The 27,939-nt window shown below is 42.1% G+C and overlaps 2 protein-coding genes across 2 annotated transcripts in view; one reads left to right on the forward strand and one right to left on the reverse strand.

Annotated features, from left to right (window-relative positions):
• LOC139765122 (uncharacterized) overlaps positions 1-27,939 on the reverse strand; it is an 804,219-nt gene that overhangs the window by 50,628 nt on the left and 725,652 nt on the right. The gene's annotated exons all lie outside the window — the stretch shown is intronic.
• On the forward strand, positions 740-27,655 carry LOC139764978 (uncharacterized). Its single transcript, XM_071692031.1, has 18 exons — positions 740-1,025; positions 5,215-5,404; positions 8,112-8,558; positions 8,969-9,171; positions 10,808-10,945; positions 11,919-12,002; positions 13,367-13,597; positions 14,264-14,313; positions 17,626-17,754; positions 19,852-20,033; positions 20,468-20,820; positions 21,329-21,479; positions 22,816-22,936; positions 23,911-24,004; positions 24,387-24,522; positions 26,177-26,297; positions 26,925-27,042; positions 27,173-27,655. The coding sequence occupies exons 2-18, from the start codon at positions 5,293-5,295 to the stop codon at positions 27,341-27,343; spliced, it is 2,841 nt and encodes a 946-aa protein (XP_071548132.1). The 5' UTR covers positions 740-1,025; positions 5,215-5,292; the 3' UTR covers positions 27,344-27,655.

Here is a 27,939-nt window from a genome sequence, read left to right on the forward strand (position 1 = left end):
GTATGAAAATTAGTTTGAAAATTTGTACTTAAAAGACCAAACGTCTGTGAAATAATGGACTGATTCAGCGTTAGAACCGGAGAAACTTAAAACAGTCATTTAGAACCGTGGGGTTACTTTATTCAATCTCCCCCACTTGACATATCCCTTGTACCTTTTTCTAATTCTTGTACTCGCTAAACACGTCTTCATTCACCATTATATATACCGATCAAAGGGCGGACGGAATAAATAACAGGGTAGTCGAGATCCTCTTCATTCCGAAGCCGCTACCTTTTCCCTTGCTTCTGCGTAAAACAGCAGCTTCGATGCTTCAGGAGCCCCGTAAGAGGGTTCCTGGGGTTGCATGATAATGATATATGTCATCTATTTCTCCGTCATCCGGAAAGTTGGATTTCTTTTCTCCAAAATAAGTGAGTATATAATCACAGTCAATTATTCTACGATGTCAATGTATCATATCAGATCCAGCTAAACATATACCGTCAAACTTAATCTTGGTTACTAAAGGTAAACTAGAACAAAATTGTTTTATGAATACTTTTCGTATAAAAGTTTGAAACCTTACATCTAAGCAACCCTGTGTTAGGATGGACAAAGCATAGAATTATGCCGGTTTTAAATGACGCTGTTGTTTATTCTGGGAAGAAATAGATCGCCAAAGGCAGAGTGTGGCGCGAGGAAGGTGAGTTAAAGGAGCTACGCTCCCTCAGTACCTCAACGTCCACAGCCCCGGCAACATCTCTCCCTTTCACCAGCCTTTACTCCGCTCAATTAAAACGACACATGCAGTAGAGGAACAGAAGCTGCAAGAGAGTCTTCAAAGAGAAACCGAACCACCAGATAATTACTGAAACGCAATTCCATTAGCGTAGGTTGACAAAAAGTATATATATAAGGAACTTAGAAATGATTCTCGCATTTCTCTGGATACTAAGACTGAATCCATCCGGTACTTCAAGAGTGTACTTGAAAACTATGTAAAGATCAACGTTTTCTAAAGACTGTCTAGTCTTACTACCTAGGTAAGTTTTTGTACGTTTTTGACATTCTCAAAAGACATAAAAGTTTGAGTGATATGTCCACATCTGATGCATACGTACTAATATTCTGCAAACGTATATACTCAAACATGCATTGATTTCTGACTTATGATCTTGTAACAGTCGAGAACCCTTAAATTTATCGTTCATGCCCAAGCATACGAAACGCAATAGATTGCAACTGGGAATTAGTTATGAGAGTAGCAACTGAAGTAATTGTGTGTGGTGTGTGTGAACTGACATGCATTGCTTAAGACTACGTGAACTTGACAAAGAAGATAGGCATAACTAAGAAACGGTAGTAATGAAAGAAACTTTGAGTAGAAATAATCCCAAGAATGTACCTTTTACGTACATTGTTGTAGAAGACTACTAAACTCGAATTACCAGTAATAGATGTAGTAACCGACGAATGATATTAAGGTACTGGACTAAGGATGAGTGGGAAGTCGAGTAATTCAAAGATCTTGAAAATCAGAGACGACTTGAGGTTGAGGGAGTATGAGGGAAGTTATGTATGATCGGTGTCGTGTGTGTGCATATATATATATATATATATATATATATATATATATATATATATATATATATCTTTTCTTTCTTTCAAACTATTCGCCATTTCCCGCATTAGCGAGGTAGCGTTAAGAACAGAGGACTGGGCCTTGAGGGAATACCCTCACCTGGCCCAATTCTCTGTTCCTTCTTTTGGAAAATTAAAAAAAAAAAAAAAAAACGAGAGGGGAGGATTTCCAGCCCCCCGCTCCCTCCCCTTTTAGTCGCCTTCTACGACACGCAGGGAATACGTGGGAAGTATTCTTTCTCCCCTATCCCCAGGGATAATATATATATATATATATATATATATATATATATATATATATATATATATATATATATATATAATTCTGAAAGCAAAATGTACCTTAATTTGAACCTCATACACAAAATCATGAATCAAAATGGAAGTTGTAGACAATTAAACTGTACCATGAACAGTAAGAAATACAACGTAGTGGGTTAGTTACGGGTTACTCGTTCTGAATTCACAAATTTCCAGGTTAATTCCTTCATACCTACAATAATTCAAATTAGTAAGTGGCCAATAATATTTTCCGCGTGTACACACACACACACACATACACACACACAAAAAAAATGTTAATCCATCATTATCTTCAACTAGTCAAGATAAATCAAATCATACTTTCACCAACTGCCTTACTTACACATATCTCAAAATGTCATTCCTTCCTCACACCACGTGATATTGTCCTCAGGCGTTTGATTTCAGACACATTATCTCCGTCCTACTTCTCCAGTTAGGGCCCACGACTCTAATCCATGAAACACCGCCGGGACTACTATGCCATCAAACACATCAACTTTGCCCCTCACAGGCAGAAACTTCACTTTTCAGTCCTTTGTCATTAGGTATAGGAGATGGCCACTATATGGCATATCCAATACGCCCAGCTATGTAACCCTGGTATTTTTGTTTTTGACAGCTAGCAATTCCTATAGAAGTATGAGTGCAAACAGACGAAATGAGGGAAATAAAGGATGACTAAAGTAATAATGAAACCTATTCATCGGTAATCACTGATTATGAGGTTTGATTTTGAGGCGTGGAAAGTTGATCTGGGCAATTTTCTCTTCAAGGGATGCAGAGGCACTCATCAATATGTGTTTGTATACGATGATACTTGACCATAACTCAAAAGCAGTTGCTGAGAACTGAGCCCGAACGTAAAACTAAGGTGTGGATTCGCAAGCGGACACGAACATGGCCACAGAGGACAGCACTACAATTCTTCCTCTAATTCGTTAAGACAAGGAAAAATGTGAAGCATTCGATCACAGTAAAGAAAAATTTAAAATGTCGTGGCTCCAAAGCAGAAAATTATTGCTAATGATGGTCGTAAGTCTTTGCATGCGATAAAAGAAAGCTGTGAACAACATATATCACACCCGAGTCGATGTTGTTTTCGTGACGCTATACCTAGTTTTGTTTTTTCGGTTCACAGTATTTCTCAGTAATCTACACCATTTAGGGTGTATTTTGCAGCTGAAAAAAGGAGCCTTTCCTTGGAGTTTGCCCAGAGTAAATAAGTCATGAAACTAAGGGCGGTAACGGACGGCAGAGAAGGCAGGCAAAGTGCAAAAATCGTTTTCTTTATGGTCCGAAGGAATGGCCACGAGTGTGGGAAAGCTGTTCAAAGATAGCTGTGGTGAGTGATATATATATATATATATATATATATATATATATATATATATATATATATATATATATATATATATATATATAATCTTGTGTAAAAGCGAAAATGTTAAAGGATGGAGGGAGAAACATTCAAATCTGATGGTTGCGTTTCTGGTACCTTAATGTTTTTTGAAGACTTTTCGGGCAGAGATCATCAGAAGGAAACTAAGATATTAACAGATGAACCGAAGAGAAAGACCGAAGAGAAAGACAAAGAGACATGAACAGAAGTACACTATCGTAACGTCAAATGGTCCACCATTTGATTGGCGTATATACAAGAGTAAAATGAGAGATAATGTGTGAACTGGAAGATATTGTTACTCTAGCGAGGAAAATTCAAAATTCCATAAATCTTTTCGTCGAAAATGAGTGGTAGGGGCGAAATAATGCCAGAATATTGAGAATACCAGGAAGGAGTGTTACTAAAGAGGGACCTCTGCAGTTGTTTGTTTATTCCTCCACTTACGAGATACTATTAGAACATTTACACGGTAAATACGGCAGGTTGAAATTGTCTGCAGAATTTGATTATGCAAAGAAGGAGGGTGTAAACGTACTCTCTGGATACCAAAGTGCCGGGGGACCCACTAGGAGTAAGATCACACCCTGTACATACACTACTCAGAGGATCATCATGGTAGGCATTCATGACAGACGAATCTGCCCTTCCAACTCTCATATCCGTGGATCCTGATTCTATAACTAACACATACTCAAGCACTGCAAGGATATTGCTATAAGTTCCCTCAATATATTTTTCAATACATATTTTCCTTATGGGTGTGACGGAGATACACTGTATGTTTGAAGCCCAGGTGAGGGTAAGACAGAGAGAAAAGATAGATTAACCTAGACCAAACGAGTGGAATTTGACAACAGTGAAGTGCTGGCTCAGTGCAGAGAAAGACATGCAAACAGTAATGCACGAAGACGGAGATAGGAATCTGATAAGTACAGGACAAAACGTAGAACATATTATCACATTTGTTCTTGATACCACATATGTTATAATGAATGTACATGGGATGATTTCTGTCCAGTAAAGATAAACTAACATTCTATAACGTGACAATACCAAGTGGTAATGAAACATCTTACAGCATAACCCCCGGTGCTGTCGGGAACAAACACCATCAACCCCAAAAATGATTTACGAAAAACCGGTAGGTATAGGCACACATTTATGTTAAAAACAAAATTTTCTGCGAAGCAAATCACTCCACGAGGGCATCGATTAGTTTTTTTCTTTTAAAACACTGTGTGTGTGTGTGTGTGTGTGTGTGTGTGTGTGTTTGGGGGGTGGGGGTGGGGGGAGTACTCTGTCGATCATCTCATGCGAGTGGAAAGGAGTATTCAAGAACTTTGGGCTGAAAACCCTTGTAAATTATTCAAAGGGTGGTGAAGTAGTCGTAATTTTAATGGAGAGGGACATAGGCAACTTGAGGTTAATGACTTGCGATACATATGCAACTTGAGGTTAATGACTAGCGATACCTGGCAGTCTCTGGTCTCTGAGACAAATTCCTAAGCCACATGGGATCTCTCACGAATGGATGTCAGCGGGTTATCCTCTCCACTTGGACTGAAGAGAAAAACACACCTGCTTTGGCTCAGTCTGACGTCTTTTCCTCGTAGAAGTTGGCACTGAATTCCACGAAGCATGTCGGATGCCCGTTAGGTATTTGAGAAGCTAGTGTCTTTTTCTTCTGATCTTGAGTTCCATACCAGGATAAGATCTCCAAACGAAGTTCTAAAGATTTTCCCTTCCACGGAACAAAGCCTCTTTTTCTCTCCGATTCTGAATAAGCTACTCTGGCACAAACAAGGATGAATGAAGCCAAGGAATCGATATTTTTTTTCTTCAGTAAGTTAAAACAGTGATAATAATTACCCTTTATCACACAGCCATATAAAAGAAGCTGCTGCTGAAGAATCACCAGAGATAAGTCAGTGGTGGTGGTGCTGGTGTATGTGTAGGGGGGAATGGGCCTGGGACTCGGCCAGCTCCGGGTGCTAGGCTCCCGCCTGTGTCTTCCTGCTCTGGCTTTCCTCGTCCTAGTCTCTTCGCTCATCTCGGCTCGCCAATCGCCCTCAGGTAAGGCAGTCTACAAATATTCCTAAAGGTTAAGACTTTGGGTGTCATCATAAGGATGTGTGGCTGTCGAGGTTCATATGAGTGGTGCAGTGAAATAAGTTTTGGTTACGTAACAATATGTCACAAAGGATCTGCTCTTACTGATGAGTTTGTATCAAGGCCTGAGTCAATGTCTATGTCCTCCATATCCCTCCGGGCCTCAGTCCGCTCGCTTCTGCGGTGAGGACGTTAAGTAGTCGAATCACTCACTCCCCATCTTTCTTCCTCTTCATACCCTCCACATTGACGGCACAAGCTTCCTGCGCAACGCAAACATATTTACCGCAATGATATATCACGCCAACAGCTGACGAAATCTACCAGCTACAATAATGGATGAATTACTGGCAACGAGTATGTAGTCAGTCGTCGTCTATCAAGTAATTTCCTCGGCGTGTATACGGACAAAAGACAGACAGGACTGGCTCTCTATAGTCTACAACATAGTACAATAATTTCCCGAAAACATATCACCTTAGCTGCCAATAAATTCCTATCCTTGCAAGGAAATGGTTGGGGGGTTAGTCATTGTGCATCTGGCAGGTTCCTCGGCGTACATGACATGAAGTAACGCTATCACATAGCTGGGTGCAGTGCAGGCATGTTTGATCATAGACTGAAACAGAAAATCTATTCGTCTCCATGTGATATTTTTGTAATAGGGTGACCGTCAACGGAACTCCAGTCAAAAGCGTAAAGGCTTTCGAGTTAATGTGATTTTTGAGAGTGACCTCCTCTGTGTTTTATACTCGAATTGTGCGCTAGTTGTTTGATAAAGATAACTTTTGGGTGTCACCCACATTAATGTATGTGACTACTTTGTATGCCAGTGATTAACAACATTCTTGCCGCTATTACATAATGGCAATTCTTATAAAGTATCGTAATGTAATCATACGCGTTACATTTTGAAAAAGCGTAATGGGTAGATTTAATGTTATGTTTCCCACAAAGTGACTGTAACTCTAAACTGATTTTTTTTTTTAATATGAACAAAATGTAACTTTCATTTTCATTTCTTCAGGCAATAAGTATGTCAAATAAATCAAAACTTAGCACTCTTTAGCTATTTCTGGTTAAATCACAACATTGAAATCCATGGACAGGAAAAAAATGTACTTTATCCGAGACGGACAGTAATGTCCTTAAGACATAAGGATTATCATGCATTATAATGACGTAATAGAAAATCTTACGGGACACCACGCAAGACTAAGCTGGTTTACAACGGTTAAGCTGTCCTTAAATGACTGCCAACCAGATCTCTCTTCATGCATGATTCATTATGTAACAATGAGATTATCAAGAACTCACTTTCATTTATTTAAACGAATTTCTGACTTTGAAAGAGAGCGTTTTGAGTTCGTGCCATAAACCTTTATTCAATTATTTACATACTATGTCCTGAATTATCTAACAACGAATAACGAATGCAGACCATCACTGAGTCTCTAACGAAAAAATCATGATGCAAACACACACAAGCAAATTTTGAGGATCTTTTGCATTCTGTACATATAATTGAGCGTGTCGATGAATTTATCAGCGTATATGAAATGATGGTTAGAAATTCCGTAGAGTATATCTTGTGTGTGTTGAGCAGGTTGTAAACAGAACCTGGTAACCCGGTCAAGTCTTTTTCAGATATTCACAACAGCTTAGTTGACTTACTGTGATGTAAAGGCAGTGTAGTAACTCCAGTGACCAAATATTATTTTACTGTGATGTGAAAGCTATCTTTTATCGTTGGTTAAAGCATGAAACACCTATTTCTCCTTTCGGAAGCTATGTAACAAATTCGCTCCCTGAATCAGCTATAGATATTAGTTATTCAACTAAAGGGGTCATAGCGGTAATTTTTCCAGAACTACAAATTGTACCATGAGACATACAACGTATTGAAGAACATCTACAGCTGATGGGACAATTGTCAAGAACTATACAAAACAAACGAAGTTTACTGTTGCCCTTTAGGCTTATGTATGGACCCTGGTCGGTAATGTCCCTTCGTACACGCGTTCTGTGTAGTCTGCGCTCTATCATACCACCACGTCATTCAAAATTTACTCCAGGTTATCAATCACAACTTTTTTTGTTGCTGTTATGTGCTATAATGACGGCGGTGTCTTACCTCTCGCCACAAGTGGCTTGCTTTCGGTTACCGTCCGGCACGAATACGGTGTCTACGTCATAATAGCGTCCCTTAGCAATGACACAGTTCTGAAACTTGTACATGTGATTTTCGTAATCTTACACATAATCAATTAAGCTTTTTCCATAATGCGAATTCGAGGAATTTTTCTTCTGCTATGTTATATCTCAAGCATTCTTTTTTGCAATATGATTTGTAATATATGTACTGTTATGTAAAGACATTCAACTTATTATTTTTCGAGTTTGTAGACTTTTCTAGCTTTAGCTCGTGATATTCTTGTTCTTCTGGGAAAATCTGATGTATTAATTCGTTCGCTGAACCGATTTACTCTTTAAGTAATCTCCGAACATTTGTGATCCTTTGAGATTCTAAAATTTTTGCTCCTCGTCTAAAGATGTTGTTTGTGGGTTTAATTAAGGTTTGCTGCTGTCAGAGATGTGATATTATTTCCGACAGAGATTACTTTGGCTTTTTCATAATGTTATCCCTTGTTGCGTCGGTGGTGAACAACAGTGTTGCTGCTGTATGAGGACTGCGCTGGTGTGGGAAGCGTAGCGGCGTCTGTCGCACCTAACATCAGTAGCAGCAGCACCTTGCTCCTCGCCCTACCCTGCGGCGCCGCATCCATCCCCGCCTCACAGGTACCCGCCGCGTCCTCGAACTTTCCTCCAGTCGTTGTTGTCATGGCAACGTGTGACGTCATCAGCGTTGTGGCCTCTGCAATGGCGAGCAAAAGGGCTGGGGAGGAGGACCCGCTGGTTGACCCCGTTTCACTCATCCCCGTCCCCACCCTGACCACCAAGTGCCATGGCGGGGCGGCAAGCTGGCCTTGCGCCCCAACACTGGATCCTGTCAAGAGGCTCTTGGATCTCACAGTCTCGTGGATGACATACCACTCTTGGTCGAAGGCGACAGTCCTGTACGATCAGTCGCTAGACACCAACGCCAACATCAAACTGGGTAAGTCCCGGTCATGTTTATGTCGGAGGCATCTCGGTGTCTCGTAAATGATAAGGAATATTTCATCAGAGACAATTGCGAGAAGGCTTAGAGGAGAGACAGGAGTGAAGTAATGGTAGGACATTCATAATGTTATAATGATGGATATTGATCTGGTGAGAGACGTTCCATGTCTGCCTCATGGATTACGACATAGATGAACTATTACCGATTCAAGAAAGCATTTTTCACTACAGAGAATCTGTCGGGGAGAGAAAAAGAATGAACGGAGAATGAAACAATGAGTGTCCTTTGTCTTAATGGAATTCTGGACATAAAGGAGAAAGGATAGTGAGAAAATAAATGCTCATAAAGAGCTATAAATCATCATATACTATTTGTTATATCCACGCCCGTTTATTTTCTTCCAGTGAAAAGATTCTTGGCCACTACCATTCGCTTGGGGACACGACTCTCCTTCAGGAAGATTCCTGAACAGGAGACGACTCCTGAAGCTTCCATAAGTCCACTGGAGACGTTGCTGGAGTTGGTGTTAGGCCCGTGGGAGGATGAGGAGGCTCGCCATGTGGTTGTGATGGCGGACCAGCCCACTGTCATCCACCTACTGTCAATAGTAAGGCAACCATACGACACTTGTGCTCTCCCGTAGGAAGGATCATGCATTGCGAAGTACTTCGATATACTGTGTATATGTGGGCGCATGTTTAAAGAGAGAAAGTAAGGGAGTACAGCCAAAGATGATGAGAAAAAGGGGAGTATGAGATGCGACCTACAGGTAGGAGTGTCATGGTAGAACAGACGACCTGATGACACTCGAGGACCTAACGATAGCACGGAGGTTTTGAAGGCAATACAGATAACCTGAGTGTATCACAGACAACGAAGGTGTACAACAGAAGACCTGGAGATAGGCCAAACGACTTGACGATAACTAGGGTGACCTGTGAGTGGCAGAGATGAAATAAGACACAGATAATAGTGGTAGGACAGTGGATCAGGGGGTAACACAAACATGAGAGCACGAATAGTGCACAGGACTTGGATAGAACACAGTAGCAACACAGAGAACCAGGAGATAACTTCGAGACAATAAGGAGGACCTGACTGCAACCAACAGAACCTTGGATGTGGAACAGAAAGAATAGAGGTAACGAGTAGGAGGACCTGGGACGTGGGTAATGCCTAGTACCGAGTTCAACTACAGGACTCGTGTGAGAAGGGGCGAGGGTAACGATCCGTGCAAGTGTTAAACGTACAGGAAAATCCAACGTTACATGCTATACCAACGTGACCTTGGTAGAACACACACACACACACACACACACACACACACGTGTTGCCTCTTCTATAAGACTGGATGTCTCGTCTAGTATTTATGACACCCTCGGACATTACACCTCTTGATACATTGCCCCATAGATCCCTTTTCGCCAATACATCCACCAATTGTACATTACCATTGCGTGTCACTCTAACTTGTCACACGCTTTTCTTTTTCATACCATACTCTCCCCCAGAACTGCCTGGTACCCATCTCTGTCTCACACACACACACACACACACACACACACACACACATACTCTCAATTTGACATTCCAAGAAACTTTAACATTGACTTATCGGTTATTTAGGCCACATTATACACACCAGTAATCACCATGGACAAATATTGACACGTATGATCTGCCAACTCTGAAAATGAACTAATGACAGACACACAATAGCGAACAGGTATTTCCTATATGCAGTGATAAAGTGGGACTAGACAGATTAGCGTACTTCTCAAAGTTTAAGTTGATATACTGAGATCGTGGGTGAACAGAAGTGAGATTTTGTGACTTTTATTTTCGATATTGCTTCAGTCTCAGAGAGAGAGAGAGAGAGAGAGAGAGAGAGAGAGAGAGAGAGAGAGAGAGAGAGAGAGAGGCTCTTCGAAGAAGACTTCTTTGCAGACCGAAGCGTTAGAGAAATAACATTGTGGTTGTGTAAATAACTATTTGTGCTCTACGGGGACTGATTGATTGATTGATTGATTTGTGCCGGTAACCCTAGCAGATTTACTGTGCACCCCTATGTTTAGCCTGTGAGCGGTAGCGCAAAACGATTACAGAGGTTCCAAAGGGTCTTAGCCAAACTCCCAGTGGGTTGATATTACACAGGTTGTTACAAAGTTGATTCATTACATGGAGGGAGCTCTGAACCCGTGTATCTTTGCTAAGGATGACAATCGTTTCCAATCAATTTCAAGATCTCTATCCGCGAGAATGGAAACGACAACAGTGACTGTGATTGGCTCATCTTCACGTCCACGAGTGACGACGTCATCAACGTATTCACCCCTACCATTGGTCATCGTGTGTACTTCGTCAACAGCCCGCTGCAAACGGTAAGTCGGGTTCCTGCCTGAGTGTAATTGATGGATGCATACATATGTTTATTGACTGTGTGCAGCCTCCTGTTGGTACATAACAGAGAGGAAGTTCTACACTCCCACGGCCGCATCTCTTGGCTTTACTATTATAAATTTTTCAATAACTTCTCTGCTGTCCACATTCACTAACACAGTTAATTCCGTTCATTCAAATGTCTTATACTATGGATTTTTTCTTTATATCCCAACTCGGTACTTCTTTCTGGCTGATTTATCCATACATCTTTCGAAGAAATGTTTACATCAGTTTGGCTTAAAAACTTAAAAGGTTATCAGGTCACCCCACACTCCACTCTGTTCATGGTGGGCAAACTTAAAACCTCAAACCTTTCCCTGTAACTCAAATTTTAATTCCGCTGTCATCTTTGTTGCTCTCCTGTGGACCTTCTCTTGATTCTTTGTGCTTCAAGTGCGGTGACCAAATGTGCGAAACATGTTCTAGTTTTCGCAAAATGGAATCTGTGACCAGCTCTGTCTACACGGTTGCTATCAAAGATTATCTTCTTGCTTATTCTCCTGCACTCGTCCCTTGTCCTGTTTTACCCTTCAGTGGCTGTCTTGCCTGTGTGTCGCCTTTGTCTTCTCCACATCACTAAGTTATGACACTTCTTGATATACATTATTTACTCACATCTCTTTCTTGTTCACCTTTCCCTGGATCTCCAACTGCAGCTAGAAGTACCCATACTGTCTCCCTCAGAATTCTCTTAACGATGTACATCAATGATCTATATTTAGGATGCAGAATTACATTAGCGAAATTTGTGTGCATGTGATTATCATTGGTGTATATATCATCAAGTTTGTGAGTGTGTTTGTTTCACAAAGCAATCGATTTGCCTGTGCACTATTTACGGACACAGACAGAAAAAAACACACTGTCGAGCACTCACACTAAGCATACGGTAAACTACAGGTAATATTGCAGGGGCTAAGAGATCGAGCGGAGGAAGCAATGCGTAAGGCAGCAGCGATATCCAGAGACTCATCGACATGTCGGGACACAGCCAAGGTAATGCATCAAGAACCTTAGCGCCTTCTTACAATCATTGTTGGAATAATGTACTTATAGTCTCACTGACCAGTCTGGATGATAAAGAAATTATGAATCATATATATTCATATAAAGATATAATTAACATCTTATAATTCTTTTTAATACAAGAAAACACCCGCCTCTCAAAGTATCAGACAGTAGTTCAAAAAGAGATTATATATTCAGCTCCATCGTAATGTTAGTCTGAACTTTCGAGAAAACTTTGAAAATATTTGAAGATCCACTAAACTGTAATGCGATGTCTAAAGAAAATATATCGTTATAGAAAATGGACTAAACGTGAGATATTTCTTTTCTGCGATCAACTCATTCTATATCTAAAAGTTTTAGAGATAAAGTCTTATATATTTGGAAGCAAGTTGAAAAGGAACTTTTGGAAACCAAAATTTTTCTTTCCCCGGAAATGTTCTCAATTTCTTGATCATATCGTTAAAACTTCAGGTAAAAAAGCACTTATAAATCACCACAAAAAAATAAAGAAAAATCGTTATATAACTTTTGATATTCTATATTCATCTTAACATTCCCTCAAGGTAGCATTAAGAACAAACGCCTGAACCTTGAAAAATAAAATTCCTGGAATGGCTCCTATTCTTTTTCTTTTAGAAAATGATAATACAAGAGGGAAGAAACTCAAGCCCTCTGCTTGCTCCCGCCAACCTTACTCACTTCGACACCCAGGAGATAGGCAGGTAGTATCTTTTTCTCTCATTTGTCATTGAGAACTACTACTACTACTCTACACTAATTACATTAGATTTAATGACATTGAATGCGCAGAGTTGAGGGAACCTCTTTGGATCTAACACTGTGATGGAGGATGTTCATGGGACTAGCCGTGCCAGAAATATATTCGCATGACGTTTGTGTTCTCAGTTCCTACTTGATTAGGCCGAGGGAAGGTGGTCTAACTCATCATGAGCGTGGTGGTTTCATTATTATTGATTGTGACTTCTTGATACCTTGTCTTAAACAAACGTGGCGAATTTCATTACTGTTTTCTTAATACCTTGTCTTAAACAAATGATGGCAGGATTTTAAGTGCGTGCAGGAATCGTCTGACAAATGTTGGAAGGAATTTGTCTTAAGTGTTGGCAGGAACCATCTCTTCAGTGTTGGCGGGAATCACACTAAAAGTCCTTCGGAATATGTAGAGTTCTGGGAACTCTGATAAATCAATTAATATCTTAGGTGGCGACACCATGTCACCAACCTTGGCACACTGGGAGCCATAGTGAGGAAGCACTCTGTTGCTTGATGCTTGCTCTGACGAAGGTGTTAGTAATGGAGTGTTTTTTGGGGGATGGCGGTGGTGACAGGTGGATCAGATCACCGTGTACGTGAAGCCACCGAACTACTGGGCTCTTCTGACACCTCCTGTGGTAGCGGTAGAGAAGGCCGCCAAGCCGCGCCTCGTCCCCGTCTACACCTGGACACCACCACCGGCGTTCGCCAGCACCAACCACTGGTACACGGGAAGACTCCGGGCTCTCTCCACCCACGAGCAGTACCAGCTGCACGGCTCGCACCTCTACGTGGCCACGCTCAGGGTGAGTAACACACTTCGATGTGGTCACACTTGTCATCAGCACTTCACAATGTCTGTACATATCACCCTGAGGTCATCATACTTATCCCAAAGTGTGTGAAACACTCCAAGGGACTACTAGATGTGTATTTACTTCGTCTGTGCCGCTTCTCCGACGAAGTGCTCATACTACATTGCTTTTTTTGGTATACTGTATACATACTACGATCTTTCTGGGTCACATTAAGGCTCAAAATTTCACTAATATGTTCAGTGTATTACACTGTAACCGCATATCAAACACACGTCACCAGTGTCTCTGCCTCACACCAGTGTACTGTCTCTCACAAAAGTCCCACTCACTGTCATCAATGTCTCACTGTCTTTCACCAATGTCCTACTATCTCTCACCAGTGTCCTACTATCTCTCACCAGTGTCCTACTATCTCTCACCAGTGTCCTACTATCTCTCACCAGTGTCCTACTATCTCTCACCAGTGTCCTTCTGTCTCTCACCAGTGTCCTACTATCTCTCACCAGTGTCCTACTGTCTCTCACCAGTGTCCTACTGTCTCTCACCAGTGTCCTACTGTCTCTCACCAGTGTCCTACTGTCTCTCACCAGTGTCCTTCTGTCTCTCACCAGTGTCCTACTGTCTCTCACCATTGTCTCATTTCTCTTCTCCCAGGGAGAGCCGTTCATTAAGCCTCTAAACGGGACTTCAAACGACAGCAATAGGTGAGCACATCTGAATATACGAAATCTCTTATGACCTAATATGGTGAGTATATGTGAATACATTAGCCCTTAGATGACCTCACATAGTGAGTGCATGTGAATATATGAGACATCAGATGACCTTCCACGATAAGCACATGTGAATATATGAGGCAACAGTTGACCTTACAAGATGCGTACATGTGAATATATGAGAACTCGGACGACCTTACACGATAAGTACATGCGAATATACAAGACCTCATGTGACCTCACATGTAGAGTATAGTTCGAATCTACCGAGCTGAGAGTCTGAGGAGGCCAAGTACCTGACCATCAGCTGGGGAAGCCTGTTCGTTCACTCCTCTGAGAGAAGCAACACTGAGGTCAGAATGGGTGGGAACTGGGGCTGAACACCTACCTTCTGATGTGACTGACATGTGTTATGCTACTAGGCTTCTGATATCTTTGGCTTCAGGAGTGAAGATGGCTCCTGCACTTACTACTAGGCCAGCTGTGGGCTGCCATTATGTTCAAATTAACGTAAAAGATGGAAACTAGTTGTCTTAAGAAAAAAGACAGAAAAAAAAAGCTTATACGTTGATTTACCGTAATGGAACGAGAAAGTAGTGGAACCTTAAAGTTAATGCACCTTGCGATTGATCAGAAACACGTCTCTGCAACCCACCAAGCGCACGAATGAAAACAGCAATGCAACTAAGGAAGGTTTAATTTGGCCTCAAACCTGTCTATAATCGCTGGCTGTAGCAGAGGCGAACTGCAAGGACGTAGCAATTACCACCAGCTTCATTTACAAACGAGATAACTGTTATTTCGCTGACTGCGTTATAAGTTGAGGGCCTTCAAAGAAAATTATTCAAATGCAACTAATGATATCTGCACACCTCACATACAGCCATATTACAAACTACGTAACTCTTAGAGAAAGATTTATCCATCCCCATTTTCAATAAATACCCAAAGCGTCCTTTGGATGGATTCATATAATTGTTCATATATCACACACGACTGTAAATAATTCCCCAAGGTCGTTTATCACCATATGAATGTGTGCGTGTCTACAGGTGTCAGAATGCATAGTGTGGGAGGCTCCATAAACAGAAGAGTGTTCCTTAAGCCAAAAGCATACTGCACGCTGTGAGTACTGGACTTACCAGCAACTTATTCTGACTTACGATGGTGTTCTTAAAACTTGCAATGTTCCGGCAAACAAATGAGCTAGCTAGGCTCTTCTTACCAGCGTGACTTTTTACCATTCTTTGGAGAGCGAAGGCAGTCATGAGCGGTTCCTGCGTAGACAATAACAAAGCAAATGTATCCACTTAAATATAAAGATTAGAATGATCTATCAAAAGTGTTTATACTTTAAAAGTCTTTTCTCTGATTTGTAGGGAACTGTATAACTCTAAGGAAATTTTAGAGGTTCAACAAAAGTCCACGCCGTTTGACAGCGTTCGTGTACAAAGTCACACAAGCTACCACCTTTTTTTCGGTTACTGCACATATCCTCACACATGTTACAGTTCTCGCTCTTTACACACACCGTAACCTTATAAAGGCTGCAGGTAAAGGTTCATCCCCAAATAATTACCACGGTGGAGACATCACTATAGGAAAATCTTCCTTCGTCTACCACACTAAACACACCGAGGCGCTTCACTAGAAAAGATAAAGTCTTTCACTCAGATGTCAAACTGTACTGAGATACATCACTCAAGCAGATCCTTATGTCAGAAGACACAGCTGTGTCGAACGCACTGGAGCAAAAGCCTTCCCTCTTGTGACACTTAACTGAACCAATTCATTGGAAAAGATACTTATTATTCAGTTATTATTCAGTTGGGAGAAACATCACACATGTAACACACTAAAAAGACATATTACCGAACCATAAACATCACTCGGATGAAATTACTGAGACACATCAGTGGACGGAGCACTGAGGAGAAACACCACTGAGACACAACACAGAGTTTGACCCAAGCAATCGCTTCCTACCATCCTAGATTTGTCAAGTCTCTTGTCATCATCTCGATCGTACGAAATAATGCGGTTTAAGGACACGGAATCTGCAAAACAAAAACTATCACATTACAGAAAGCTTATGGAAAAAAAATATATCCATTAATAGTACTCTGACAACTTTTACTATTATACTGAAAATCCATTGGTGGTAGGGTAGTACAGGTATAGCAGAAGAGAAGAATAAGAAAGACGATCGAAGAGACCCAGCACCATAAAATGGTTCGGTCTCTGCGGAGGTATATAATAGTTAACGACCCGGACGGCTCGCAATATAAGAGACACCCCCCACTGCTGGACGTTCTGCCCTTGGCTCTGGCAGCCACATACATGGCTTATAAAAGCGTTGAATACCCTTCGATTTCTACAGCTTTACAAACTCGACAGGAATCAATCACTCGGATTGGCTGTGATGTTAATGCATCTCTTGGGTCTTCCTACCCATTTTCTACTTAGCTTTCTATTTTCAGAATACCGTTTGATTTAACTAAAATATAGAGGGGTTGTAGGAGTAAGATATGATGAAAATGGAAATATATTGCCAATGCTTCACTGGTTGAGGGAAGGAGGAGGTATATTGGTCAATCTGCGTGTTAATGGTCTCCACACACAAACTATGGGAGGCAGCAGTGGGACGCGGGTCACGGACCTAGACTTTAATGGCAAAGATATGATGATACAAGAGAGTCAACACACTTTTAACAGTGTGACCAGAGGAACATACCATGGTCTTCAAACATCATGCATTTTAAGCCATATGAAGTTGATTTCGCATGACAGCTCCTTACATGACCATATCTTCTAGGTGATATTTGATAACTTTCTGAGAGCTCGCTTAATGAGCAGTCTCACTGTTAATTACGTAGACGTTTTAAGTCATTATGATCATATCAGAAGTACGCAATCATTTGTGTATTTCCAGTCAGCAGTAACTGTGGTAATGATCAACTATATTATCACCAAAATAGCTGCAATAGATTTAGAAAACTTGAGACGATTGATGGTTGATACTGTGTTTATTACATCCCTTCCCTAACGAAGTTTCCAAACAGCAAACTGAGAGAAATCTGGAAACTATGGAAAAAAAAATGCAATCAGAACTGGTGGTCAGAAATATGGCGTGGAGTAGGTGGGACGTGACTCTCTCACGCCTATGTTTAAAAAGCTGTATCAACGATTAAAAGTGAAGTTCACAAGAACTGGCTCATTGAGGAGGTAAAACCATAAGTTTAAAAGAAATTTCAGCTCGGTAGATTGGTCTGACACAACGCATGCATCTCCTTTCTACAGGGCAGTGGGTAAAAGCACACAGACGCCTCCGCCACCGTTGCCAGCGCACATCACCTGTCAACAACCGCGAGCCTTCACTGGCTTCCTCGTTGACATGTTAGATGTCCTCAAGTCCTACATGAACTTCACGTAAGTACTGTACCCGATATTTCTGTATCATGTACTTTTTTATGGCATCACTTATTCCTTTCCATCGTATAAATGAGGACGGAAAGATTTGTAAAACTGATTTGTGGTATTTACTTACCTAAAAATTCTTTATCATTATCATTATCATTATCATTATTATCAAGGCTTATGGGTGATAAAATCACATAAATCGCTTCGATCATTTACCCTCTGAATTCAAGGATGTCTTAGTCTTTACTAAGGCAATGCACCCTGATGTATACCAAGTCTTGGAATGCTCAAGAAGTACAAATATAGTGGTAAGATAAAGTGACTGCTGGTGCACAAGATGTATAACCCAAAAGCTGGAATGTATATGCAGTTGCTTTCCAATCATGGATTAAAGGCTCTTAAAAGTGCTTTTACCTGAAATGAACAAAATGTTGTTGGTGCATGGAATCACTGGCGCTATTTGACGAAAGGTTAGTAACTTTAAACTTAATTCCGACAGTAGGACAAGATGACATGAACAAACTTTGAGCACAACGGTTACGACCGTTGAACAAGACGGTACGACCATACGGTACGACCCTTGGGTATGATGGCCTAGTATTTAACCAAACCATTGTGGGGGTCAGTTTAATAGCCAGAGCATAAAACCCAAGGGTCGTACCGTCATGAATAAGGGTTGTACTGTCGCGCTCAAGTGTCGCACCATCGCGCTCATGAGTCGTACAGTCGTACTCGTAAGCTGTGAACGTCGAACCCAAAAGATTAATGGACAGGCTCAATCACAGGAAAATATATCCAGTTTTCTTTGCACAGTATTGACCACAGACTTGTGAATCATGAAATCTAATGGCATTCGCGGCGTTAGTTAAACAGAAGAAAAGCTAAAAGAACTGCCACTGCAATTCGTGACTAACATTAATTCGCATACACGCCACCAACCTTGTAGAGGTGCTGCGCTAGTACATCACATTGTCCGTTCACACGCAAGGGGCATTAACATCCAAAAATACAGGTGGCGATTTGCATGTAGATAGATATGCTCGTAGGTCGTTTGGTTATATCGGTGCATGGAATTATCTATTTATGTTGACACGTTATGAGAAACATACACGCACACACACATGAGATAAGGCCCTACGAATACAAAACTCCCTTCTCGGACGGTAGAATTATCTACACACACACACACACACACACACTTACACCAGGGGAGGACCACACAGATAGTACCACAATTAAAAGAGCTTCTGCAGTTTTTTCACTCGAATCTGCCACCAGCGCCGCGTCATCTGCAAACAGTAACTGACCTTCCAGACTCCGTTAATCTGTAGTTACGTTCTGTTGATGAGAACGAGTAAGCTCTCGTTGAAAATCTCTTCCTAAGCGAGTCAATGAATTCCCTGATGTTGATTGTAACGCAGCCTCTGAAGCTGCAGGAGGCCCATAAAAAAAGGGTCCTGAGTAGAATGATAATGGTGATGATAATGATGGTAATGATGAAAATAGTATAAAGACGTAAAAGGAGGAATATAACCATTGCAAGACGAAAATGAAAATCGGACCATCTTGATCGCGTTTCAAGTAACAATTTTGCTTGAGAACTATGAAAAATGATCTAATCCTTTAAGAATTTCCTATTACATATTTTCTCTTTCCCATTAATGGTAAAAAACAAAAATAAAAAGACCTTGATTAATAATCAGAAAGTCTAGATAGGGTTATAGGAACCTGAAAGAACAAAAAACATTGCACCGTAGTAGATGGGAAGCAAAGGAAATGCTAATGATAGACGAAATTGTATCCCGTATAATGACCAAAATAACAGATCACACGTGCTTATTAGTATGCAAATGAAGTAGCTATTTCTGGTTCCTACCTGGACGTATAATATGACTTTCTTTAAACCAGAGTCACGTAACGAGGAGTTCTTAAGCCGAAACTGTATCCTGCGCTTGTATATGGCGCAGAAGTCTGAACCCGATGCTGGAGAATGATGTAGACATGTTTCCGGTACAGGTACATGATACAGGCCTGTCTTCAGTGCAGGTACGTGATACAGGACTGCCCCTGGTACAGGTACATGATACAGGACTGCCCTTGGTACAGGTACACGCTGTACGAGGTATGCGACAACTCGTATGGGTCGCTGAAGGATGGGAGGTGGACGGGTGTGGTGGGCGAGGTCATGTACGCCCACGCCCACATTGGTCTGGCCAACCTTGGGGCCAACTACGCCCGCAGCAGCGTTGTCTCCTTCCCGAAGGTCTCCACCATCTACGGCGGTGCAGGTCAGTGCAGCGCAGGCCAGGGAAGTGCAGGCCAGGGGAGTGCAGGTCGGGGGAGTACATATCTGGAGAGCACAGGTCAGGGGAGTGCAGGCCAGGGAAGAGCAGGTTGGGGGAGTGCAGGTCAGGGGAGTGCAGGCCAGGGTATAGGTCAGGAGAGTGCTGGTTGGTTCAGGATGTCAGAGTGTTGGACGGTGAAAGCTACTGCACCACAGGTTAGTGAAGGTTACGGTACTGTAGACCACGCGACTACAAGTCGTCAAACATGATCTAGATACACATCGTTAACGTAATTCAACATCGGTCGTGTCTTGACTTTAAACCAGCGACATCATGGTCTTTCATGGCTGACCCGTAGAACCAAGAGGCCCCAAATTTTGGATTTAGGTTCTTCAGAATCTAGGCAAAACTTAAAGCTGCTGATGCTATGTCACCAGGAATCATCATGAAGCGTCCTCAGACCACCATCAAGGACCTCCTTGCTGTCTACTTCTATCCCTTCTCCGTCAACGTTTGGGTTTGCATCATCGTCTCCATACCCGTGGCTGCCCTCGCCATGTACTGCGCCACTCGTCCTCGTCGACGCCTCCGCCAGTTGCTGAAGCGATGCAAAGTGCTCTGGCGACGCCGGCAAACAAACACATCCGCAGTCAGGACAAGAGGTCGAGCGCCGATAAGAATTACTATCACAAGGCCCAGTGCGGGGAGTACAAGCAGCCAGGAGCCCGAAAGAAAGCTTCCATCATCGAAGTCTCTGCTCTGCTCGACGCCGCCCCAGCGGCACCAGCGGGTAAAGTGTCCTACCAGTTGTTCGCTGCTTTACTAAGCCTCAACACGCTACACATTTCGTACCACACACGTCTCTCTGCCACTTAACACTGCCACATCCAGCTTCCTACGATCCCTACTAACTACTTAGCCAGTTCCCACTAGCACGTCTAAATGGGCAGTCCCCTCTGCCTACGACTTAACATTAAGCCCACGTCCCACATAACACTACTCCCTTTGGACGAATTAGAAAGTGACACAACGTAATATGAAACAGGAATGAAGCATATGAACACTTAAAATACGAAGCTTTTGATGCAGATCCTCTTGGTATTTCCTCTTATATTGCGATTGTTCAGAGATGAATACAAACTTGAGCTGTTCAATATTGAGGTATATTTTCCGTGTGGATCACACAAACACACTCGTGTGTGTGTCTGTGTGCGCGCGCGTGTATATATATATATATATATATATATATATATATATATATATATATATATATATATATATATATATCTTCAACCCAGGAGAATTCACCCGGTTACGGCGTAAAGGACAAAGCGCCGGACGGGGACAACGAAGCAGCAGTATTCGACTTAAACACAAAGGAGAAGGAAGATGTGGCTCAATCCTTCTTCAGCGGTGTGTGGTTCGCATCCACAGTCCTCATGCAGCAAGGTAAGCGCAGACATGTGGCAAGGCGACATGTACCGCCTTGCCAACGGGCGCAGCAAGAGGGACTCAGCAACGGGGTAAGTCAGGGATAGATACGTAAGCCATAATCTGGAGCAAAGTGTCTCAGGTGTGCATCACAGTAACTCAGATTCTTCATGGTAATCCAAGATAAGCAAGAAGACGCAACCAAGAACGCAACAAGAAAAAAATGTCTTTTCTCTTGGTATGCAATACTACACTAATACAACTATTACTACATAGACTGCAGCTTTAAGAATGTGAAAGAGGAAGCGTAGACAGTCCTTGACAAATGCTAGGTGTGAGTCAGTTCAGAATAGACCAATTATTGACGGTGTTTACTAACACTCAGAGCTTTACTTTCGTGTTGCCCCAGTCTCTTTTCCCTCAATTATGTATCCCCCCCCCCCACCACACACACACCAGCCCAAGCCAGATACCCATTTATCAACCAGCTCCGTGGGGAAAAAAAAATGAACACCTAAGTTGGGTTTGGGCCGACCGCCTTGCTCAGAATTCGATACTATGCGGGTCCGACCCCAGCTGGGCAGGGAAGCGTGGAGTCCACAATAACTGTTCCTGTTGACAGGTAATACTAATGACAAAATGACAATAAATGTATTATCAACAGTAGCGTTCATCTCCACTCACCTGCTGCCACAGAGTCGCAATTAAGCAAATGGAAATCAATGAATAGACTCTCATTACAGTGTCTTTGTGCCGTCAGAGGCTGTTGTAACATAAGTTAGCACAATAATGATGACAAAAAGGAACGTAATTAGCGCAGTATCGATAAGCTATAAAGAGTGTCCTCCACTTCGATAGGAATGAACCAGTGGGTCTGAGCTCCCACTAAAACTATGTCCAATTATTGCTGTTTCTAGAAGCGCCAGGTCGCTCCAGGTTCCACCCTAGCATGGGCTCTTGTCTTGCGACGGTGCCTTCTTGGATCTCTCCAGGCCAAAGTCTAGTAAGATCATTGTCATAACACTCCGTTCTCGGTCTCTTTAGGACGTAGCCTAGTCAGCGATCTTGTCTTATAACGGTCCGTTCTCAGGTTTCAGGACCTAGTCTGGCACGGGTTCTTGTTTTAGGACGGTCCGTTCTCAGGTTTCTCTAGTCCAAACCTGGCGCATCCTGAGTTGTAACACGCACACTAACGCAGCCTATGTTCAGACTTAACAGGAAGGACTGAGTGAAGAATGGCATAGGGTGAGAGTAAATGAATGGAATGGAAGAGTAGTGAGAGGTATTTGCGGAAGTCGTGCTTAAATTGTGATCAAGTATAAGTGGAATGTGGACTTATGAAAATCTTTTCCAGGCCAGGAAGTGGTGCCCGAGACGGGTCCGGCTAGGCTGGTGTTCGGTACGATGTGGGTAGCGGCTGTGGTGTTATACGCTGCCTACACCTCCAACCTCGTCTCCTATTTCACCGTCACCAAGTAAGGAGAAGAGAGAGAGAGAGAGAGAGAGAGAGAGAGAGAGAGAGAGAGAGAGAGAGAGAGAGAGAGAGAGAATTATCTAAACTAAAATCACTGCCTTAAGTTGATACTAATGTACATTAAAAGAAAATAGAAACGGTAAGTTCCTCTTCGTGCATTATCATACACTTTAGATTTCCTCAATGTGCATATATTACGCTACTTTAGTTAGAAACTGGTACAAAATCAAAATCATATAGAAAATCTTGCTCTATGATAATCTATACATCCTACAGATGGAGACTATGACAAGTATTTGCTCAAACTGTTGATTGCGGAAAATGGATAGATTTTATGCATTCTTTGTGTATTTTCTAACAAACTGATTTGTTGAAGAAGTAATTTTTCTGGAAACAAGCAGTCATCAAATGAAAAAAATGAAAAATTTGAAAATTCAAAATTCCAGATTTTTTACTTAAAATAATGTGTGGTAATAGCAGCAACCTTGACACCTGAAGAAAATGTAAAATTTTTATCTTGGTGGTGGTTACATATTGACTGACACTAATAATGAAAGCAACAAGGTCCTCTATGTGATGTCCCATTTTTTTTGTGGCTCTCCGTCAAAATGGATAAGGTAACCAGATGAATGTGAATGGCCTGCTGTGTACACAAGTTTTCAGTCTGAATAATGGTGATACTAATGATGATGATAATAATACAGAAATTAATCAAAGATGATTAATAATTGATTGTTCGTGTGTTTCCTTACATCTAAATGCGAATCAAAATCTAAACTTGGAGAACGAAAATAATATAGAAAAACAAGACCCCCCAAAAATAATCTCGCATAGGTACAGATCTTGCTCCCATCTACTATGGATGTCTGTCGTACGAACTTGAGGATGATGTGTTGTGTGAACGTACGATACGTATGAACTACTTTTTATCAGACTGAAGCTACTGTTCATTTAGTAGGAATTCCTGTATGGCAGAATGTCGCTGCCGTTCACCGACCTGGAAGGGCTGGTGAGGAGCGACTATAAGTTCGGGACGCGGCAGGGCTCCGTCTACCTAGACAACATGATGGTTAGTACGCTTCTCATGCAGCATATACATACACGTACCTCTTATTAGACTCGCATGTGCATTGTTCTAGGCTATTCTAAATATTGCCTTTATAACTATACATAATGAAGTATATCAAAATGAATATTTCGATCCATAGGCAATGCTAATATTGCTTTCATGACCATAATGAAAATATTTAGAATGGATATTTCGATCCAGTGTCTTGCTTTTGGGTCACAATGGACTTACATTGTATCTGTTAGCATCTCGCCAACGTTGGGGTATAAAAATGACTCAGAGACCACTTTGAGGTTTGGTCAACGAGTATTATGTAAAGTCTGCCACTCTGATTTTGATGTGTGTGTGTGTGTGTGTGTGTTTGTGCGTGTTTTTGGTACAGACGTCGCAGACTGACGTGTTCAAGGAGGCCGGGTCTAAGCTGGAGTCCTTCGGCGAGAGCGTCCAGATGCCTACCTACGAGGATGCCATTAGAAGGACACTTCAGGGGTCCTACGCATTTATCGGTGACTACGTCGGTGAGTCCAACCTTAAGAGGGTTACTTCAGTCTCTGTCTTGACGTTTGTCACCAGGCTCAACAAAGCTGTACGCCACGGAAAATAAAGCACTAAGAGCAATCACCGGTTGCCTAGCAAGCACAAGAACTCATCACACGCACAACGAAACAAAGATTTAACCAAAACTAAGTATTCTGTTCACACCCTGATGAATCCACTCCACGCACTTCATCTCACTATCCCTCCCATCTCGCTTGCTCTTATTACTATTCCCTTTCTCGCATTTCGGAGGTCCGCATATCTCGGAATGGGGAAGCAGTAACCTAGTGGAATTCGATGATAAATCGCTACTTCTACCTATCATCTTTCTAGATATATCTCGTTTCCCTCAGTTCATTTTCAATACCACTATTCAACCTAGTCATAACATAAACGCGGTGGACACAACCACATCCTCTGCTTTACTCATGGAAACACATCAATCCAAATTGCCAGTTATGTTTCCCCAATGCTCGGGGATTTGTGCCAGTGCCTGAATTACTTTTAGAGTGAGCCTTTATTTCATATGGTGGCCAAGTGCGAGAGATAAAACCCTACCTCGTTAGCCGAGCCGTTGATCAATCATAGATTCCGTCGCTCGTTAATGGGGAGTTGGTTAGCCCGTCAGGACTAAGGAACATGCCCGTCTGTACTGTCAATTACTAGCTTCGTTACCTTGGTCCATCCAGCTGAGGGGTAATCAGCGTCAGGCTTATATGCAGTGGACCCTTGCTTCACCATACACACACACACACACACACACACACACACACACACACCAGTCATGGAGGTACTACAGTGGTTGTCAAGTTCTTCCTGGCCCAAGATCCTATCTTTTCCTTCAACCTCACATATACGTGGGTTGCCGGCATTCAATCCACACACACACACACACACACCCTCCCTTCACCTCACGCATATAACACTCGCCAACATGTAAGTCGCACGACTCTCCTTCATTCTAAGTTTCTCCTGCGGTGAGCTCTACGCGAGAGCCTTCTATCATCATAGCTCAAAAAATATTCAAGAAATGGGGTCATACGAATGTAAGGAGCTCTCTGCCCAGTACAGGACAAATAGGTAATTATAGCTTATGTCATATGTTGGGAAATCTATCACAGATTACAGTCCTGGCTCTTTGACGGGCATGAGCTGATACTGATCCCATGAATCTCGTAGAACGTATGCAGTCCGTCAAGGGCAGCATACCAATCATTATTATCAAGGCGTCCACGAACGTCTCTATACTATGTCGCTCCGTCAGTCCTTTTAGACTTTCTTCTTTTAAGATCGTATGCATTCAGTTTCTCCCAATAAAAGAGTGTTCTTATTCCTGGCAGTTGATAATAATCTTAAACCGAGGCAAAGACCTTTCCCGTTATGAGAGACTTAGGAAGGTCTCTGAGGTGGCCTATAATACTCCTGTTCATCGTCATGAAAAAGTCAACATACTTGACTTTCTCCTCACACCTAGCTTGAGACGTTTTCTGAAAACTATTTGCAAATCAAACTTCAAATCTTTCGAATACACACCTGTCATCCTTTCCTTCAAGAATGTACCTAACATAAACATTTACTTCGTATGTGGAATAATTCCTGTCTTTATTTGTGATGGGAGTGTGTGTTTTCCGCTAGTGCTGGACTACTACCAGAAGAAGGACTGCGACTTGGTGCTTCTAAAGCACCAGTTGTTCAAGACGATGAGTTCCTTCGTTCTGCCGCGCCATTCTCCAATCCTGCCCGCCATCAACTACTAGTGAGTATTATTACCCTCCTCCTTCCCCCTGCACACTCCCTGCTCACCCTCAGCCATTGCTAGATGTTTATTGTCACTCATCTACACCGCTGTCATCACCAAACCTTCCTCGTCTGTTGGTGAGCACTGTCCTTGCCAGCTCCCCTCCCACACTTGCTTGCCCTCTGCCAGTATTGACTGCTGTCTCCCTCGTACATCACTCTGTTGCTGCCTACCACCTCCCTCGTCCGGCCGCAGCTCCGTGTAAACTGAAGAGCTTTCCTGACCGCATCAAGACTTTATGGCAGCCACTAAAAGATGTTACCATTCACTCATGATGATGTGTGTTTCCCCCCACCGCTCTTTATACCATAAACCCTGGCCCTGTACTCTTCATCAAAGACCTTATCTATTCAAAGACATATACTATCTTTTAATGGGCAAGACATCAAAAGGAAAACAGATGTGAAATTCTTCCTTGAAATTCTTCGTGTTCAAGGGTCAAACATTGTTCAAGTTTTACCATAACCATGTCTTATAGTGTTAAAGATAGTTGGACACACTGCTCATCATGTTCTACATTTATTGGTGTGTTTGGAACGTAAGGATGATCAGGGTGTACTAATCAATCTTGTGCTGTCCCTGCAGCATGTCTCGAATGAATGAGGGAGGCATCCTGGAGAAGCTACGTCAGCGGTGGTGGCGCGCCCATCCCTGTCCCGACGCTGCCACAGTCACGGCCTATCAAAGTATCGGACTGTCCGAGGTAAAGACGTACATACGCTCCCTCTTCTGTTGCCTCAGAAGTTATTTCATATATTAGTTCATAACTATAGCTTACCCTTTATATACATATAGTGAAAATCTCTTAACATTTTTCATGTTATTCGCTGTAGGTGTGCTCAGCAGTGCTGATCATGGCAGTGGGTGTTGGTCTAGCAGTGGTCGTGACTTGCCTGGAGCACCTCCGCCTGCGTCTCCTGCGTGATGCCCGCCACGACGACACCAAGGATACGACACCCTCCAGCTACAACGACGATAATGCTAAGAAAACGTCAGCCCTCTAACTATAGCCGGAACGACGCCAAGTTCAGCAGTAACACGACGTTATGTGGATGTGAGCAAATGAGATCGTTATTTCGTCTGTTCCCGCCCCTACATCACCAAAGCAGAAACAGATATAATATATATATATATATATATATATATATATATATATATATATATATATATATATATATATTCAAATGAGAAATGTGGACTCTCGGTGTTACCACAAGTTGACGTTAAAAGTATGATCCAGTGTCGACATTATGATATGCGTCTAGTTGTGTGTATTTCATACCCATTTAACAAATACATTTACTGCATTTCCTCAATAAAGTCGTTCACCTTGCCTGTCTTTCATTTAGTGAAATGATTTGAATCTGGTCTTACAGTATCTTAAAGCAGGTCCATAATGACCCTCGAACTCACTACGGCCAATTCTATTGTTTTCTATAGCCAGACAGATGGTAACCTATTTTTTTTTCTTCAGTAGTGATGAATTCTCCCACCTCTATGCAGCTATGAACTGTCCCTCTATATAACATAAAGTTTTTCAACTATATAGAAAAAGGGGAACGTCTCTGCTTTTACTCTAAAACATTGTTTACCGACACAT

The sequence above is a fragment of the Panulirus ornatus genome, chromosome 52 (assembly GCF_036320965.1).
Source record: "Panulirus ornatus isolate Po-2019 chromosome 52, ASM3632096v1, whole genome shotgun sequence".
NCBI classification, from domain to species: domain Eukaryota; kingdom Metazoa; phylum Arthropoda; class Malacostraca; order Decapoda; family Palinuridae; genus Panulirus; species Panulirus ornatus.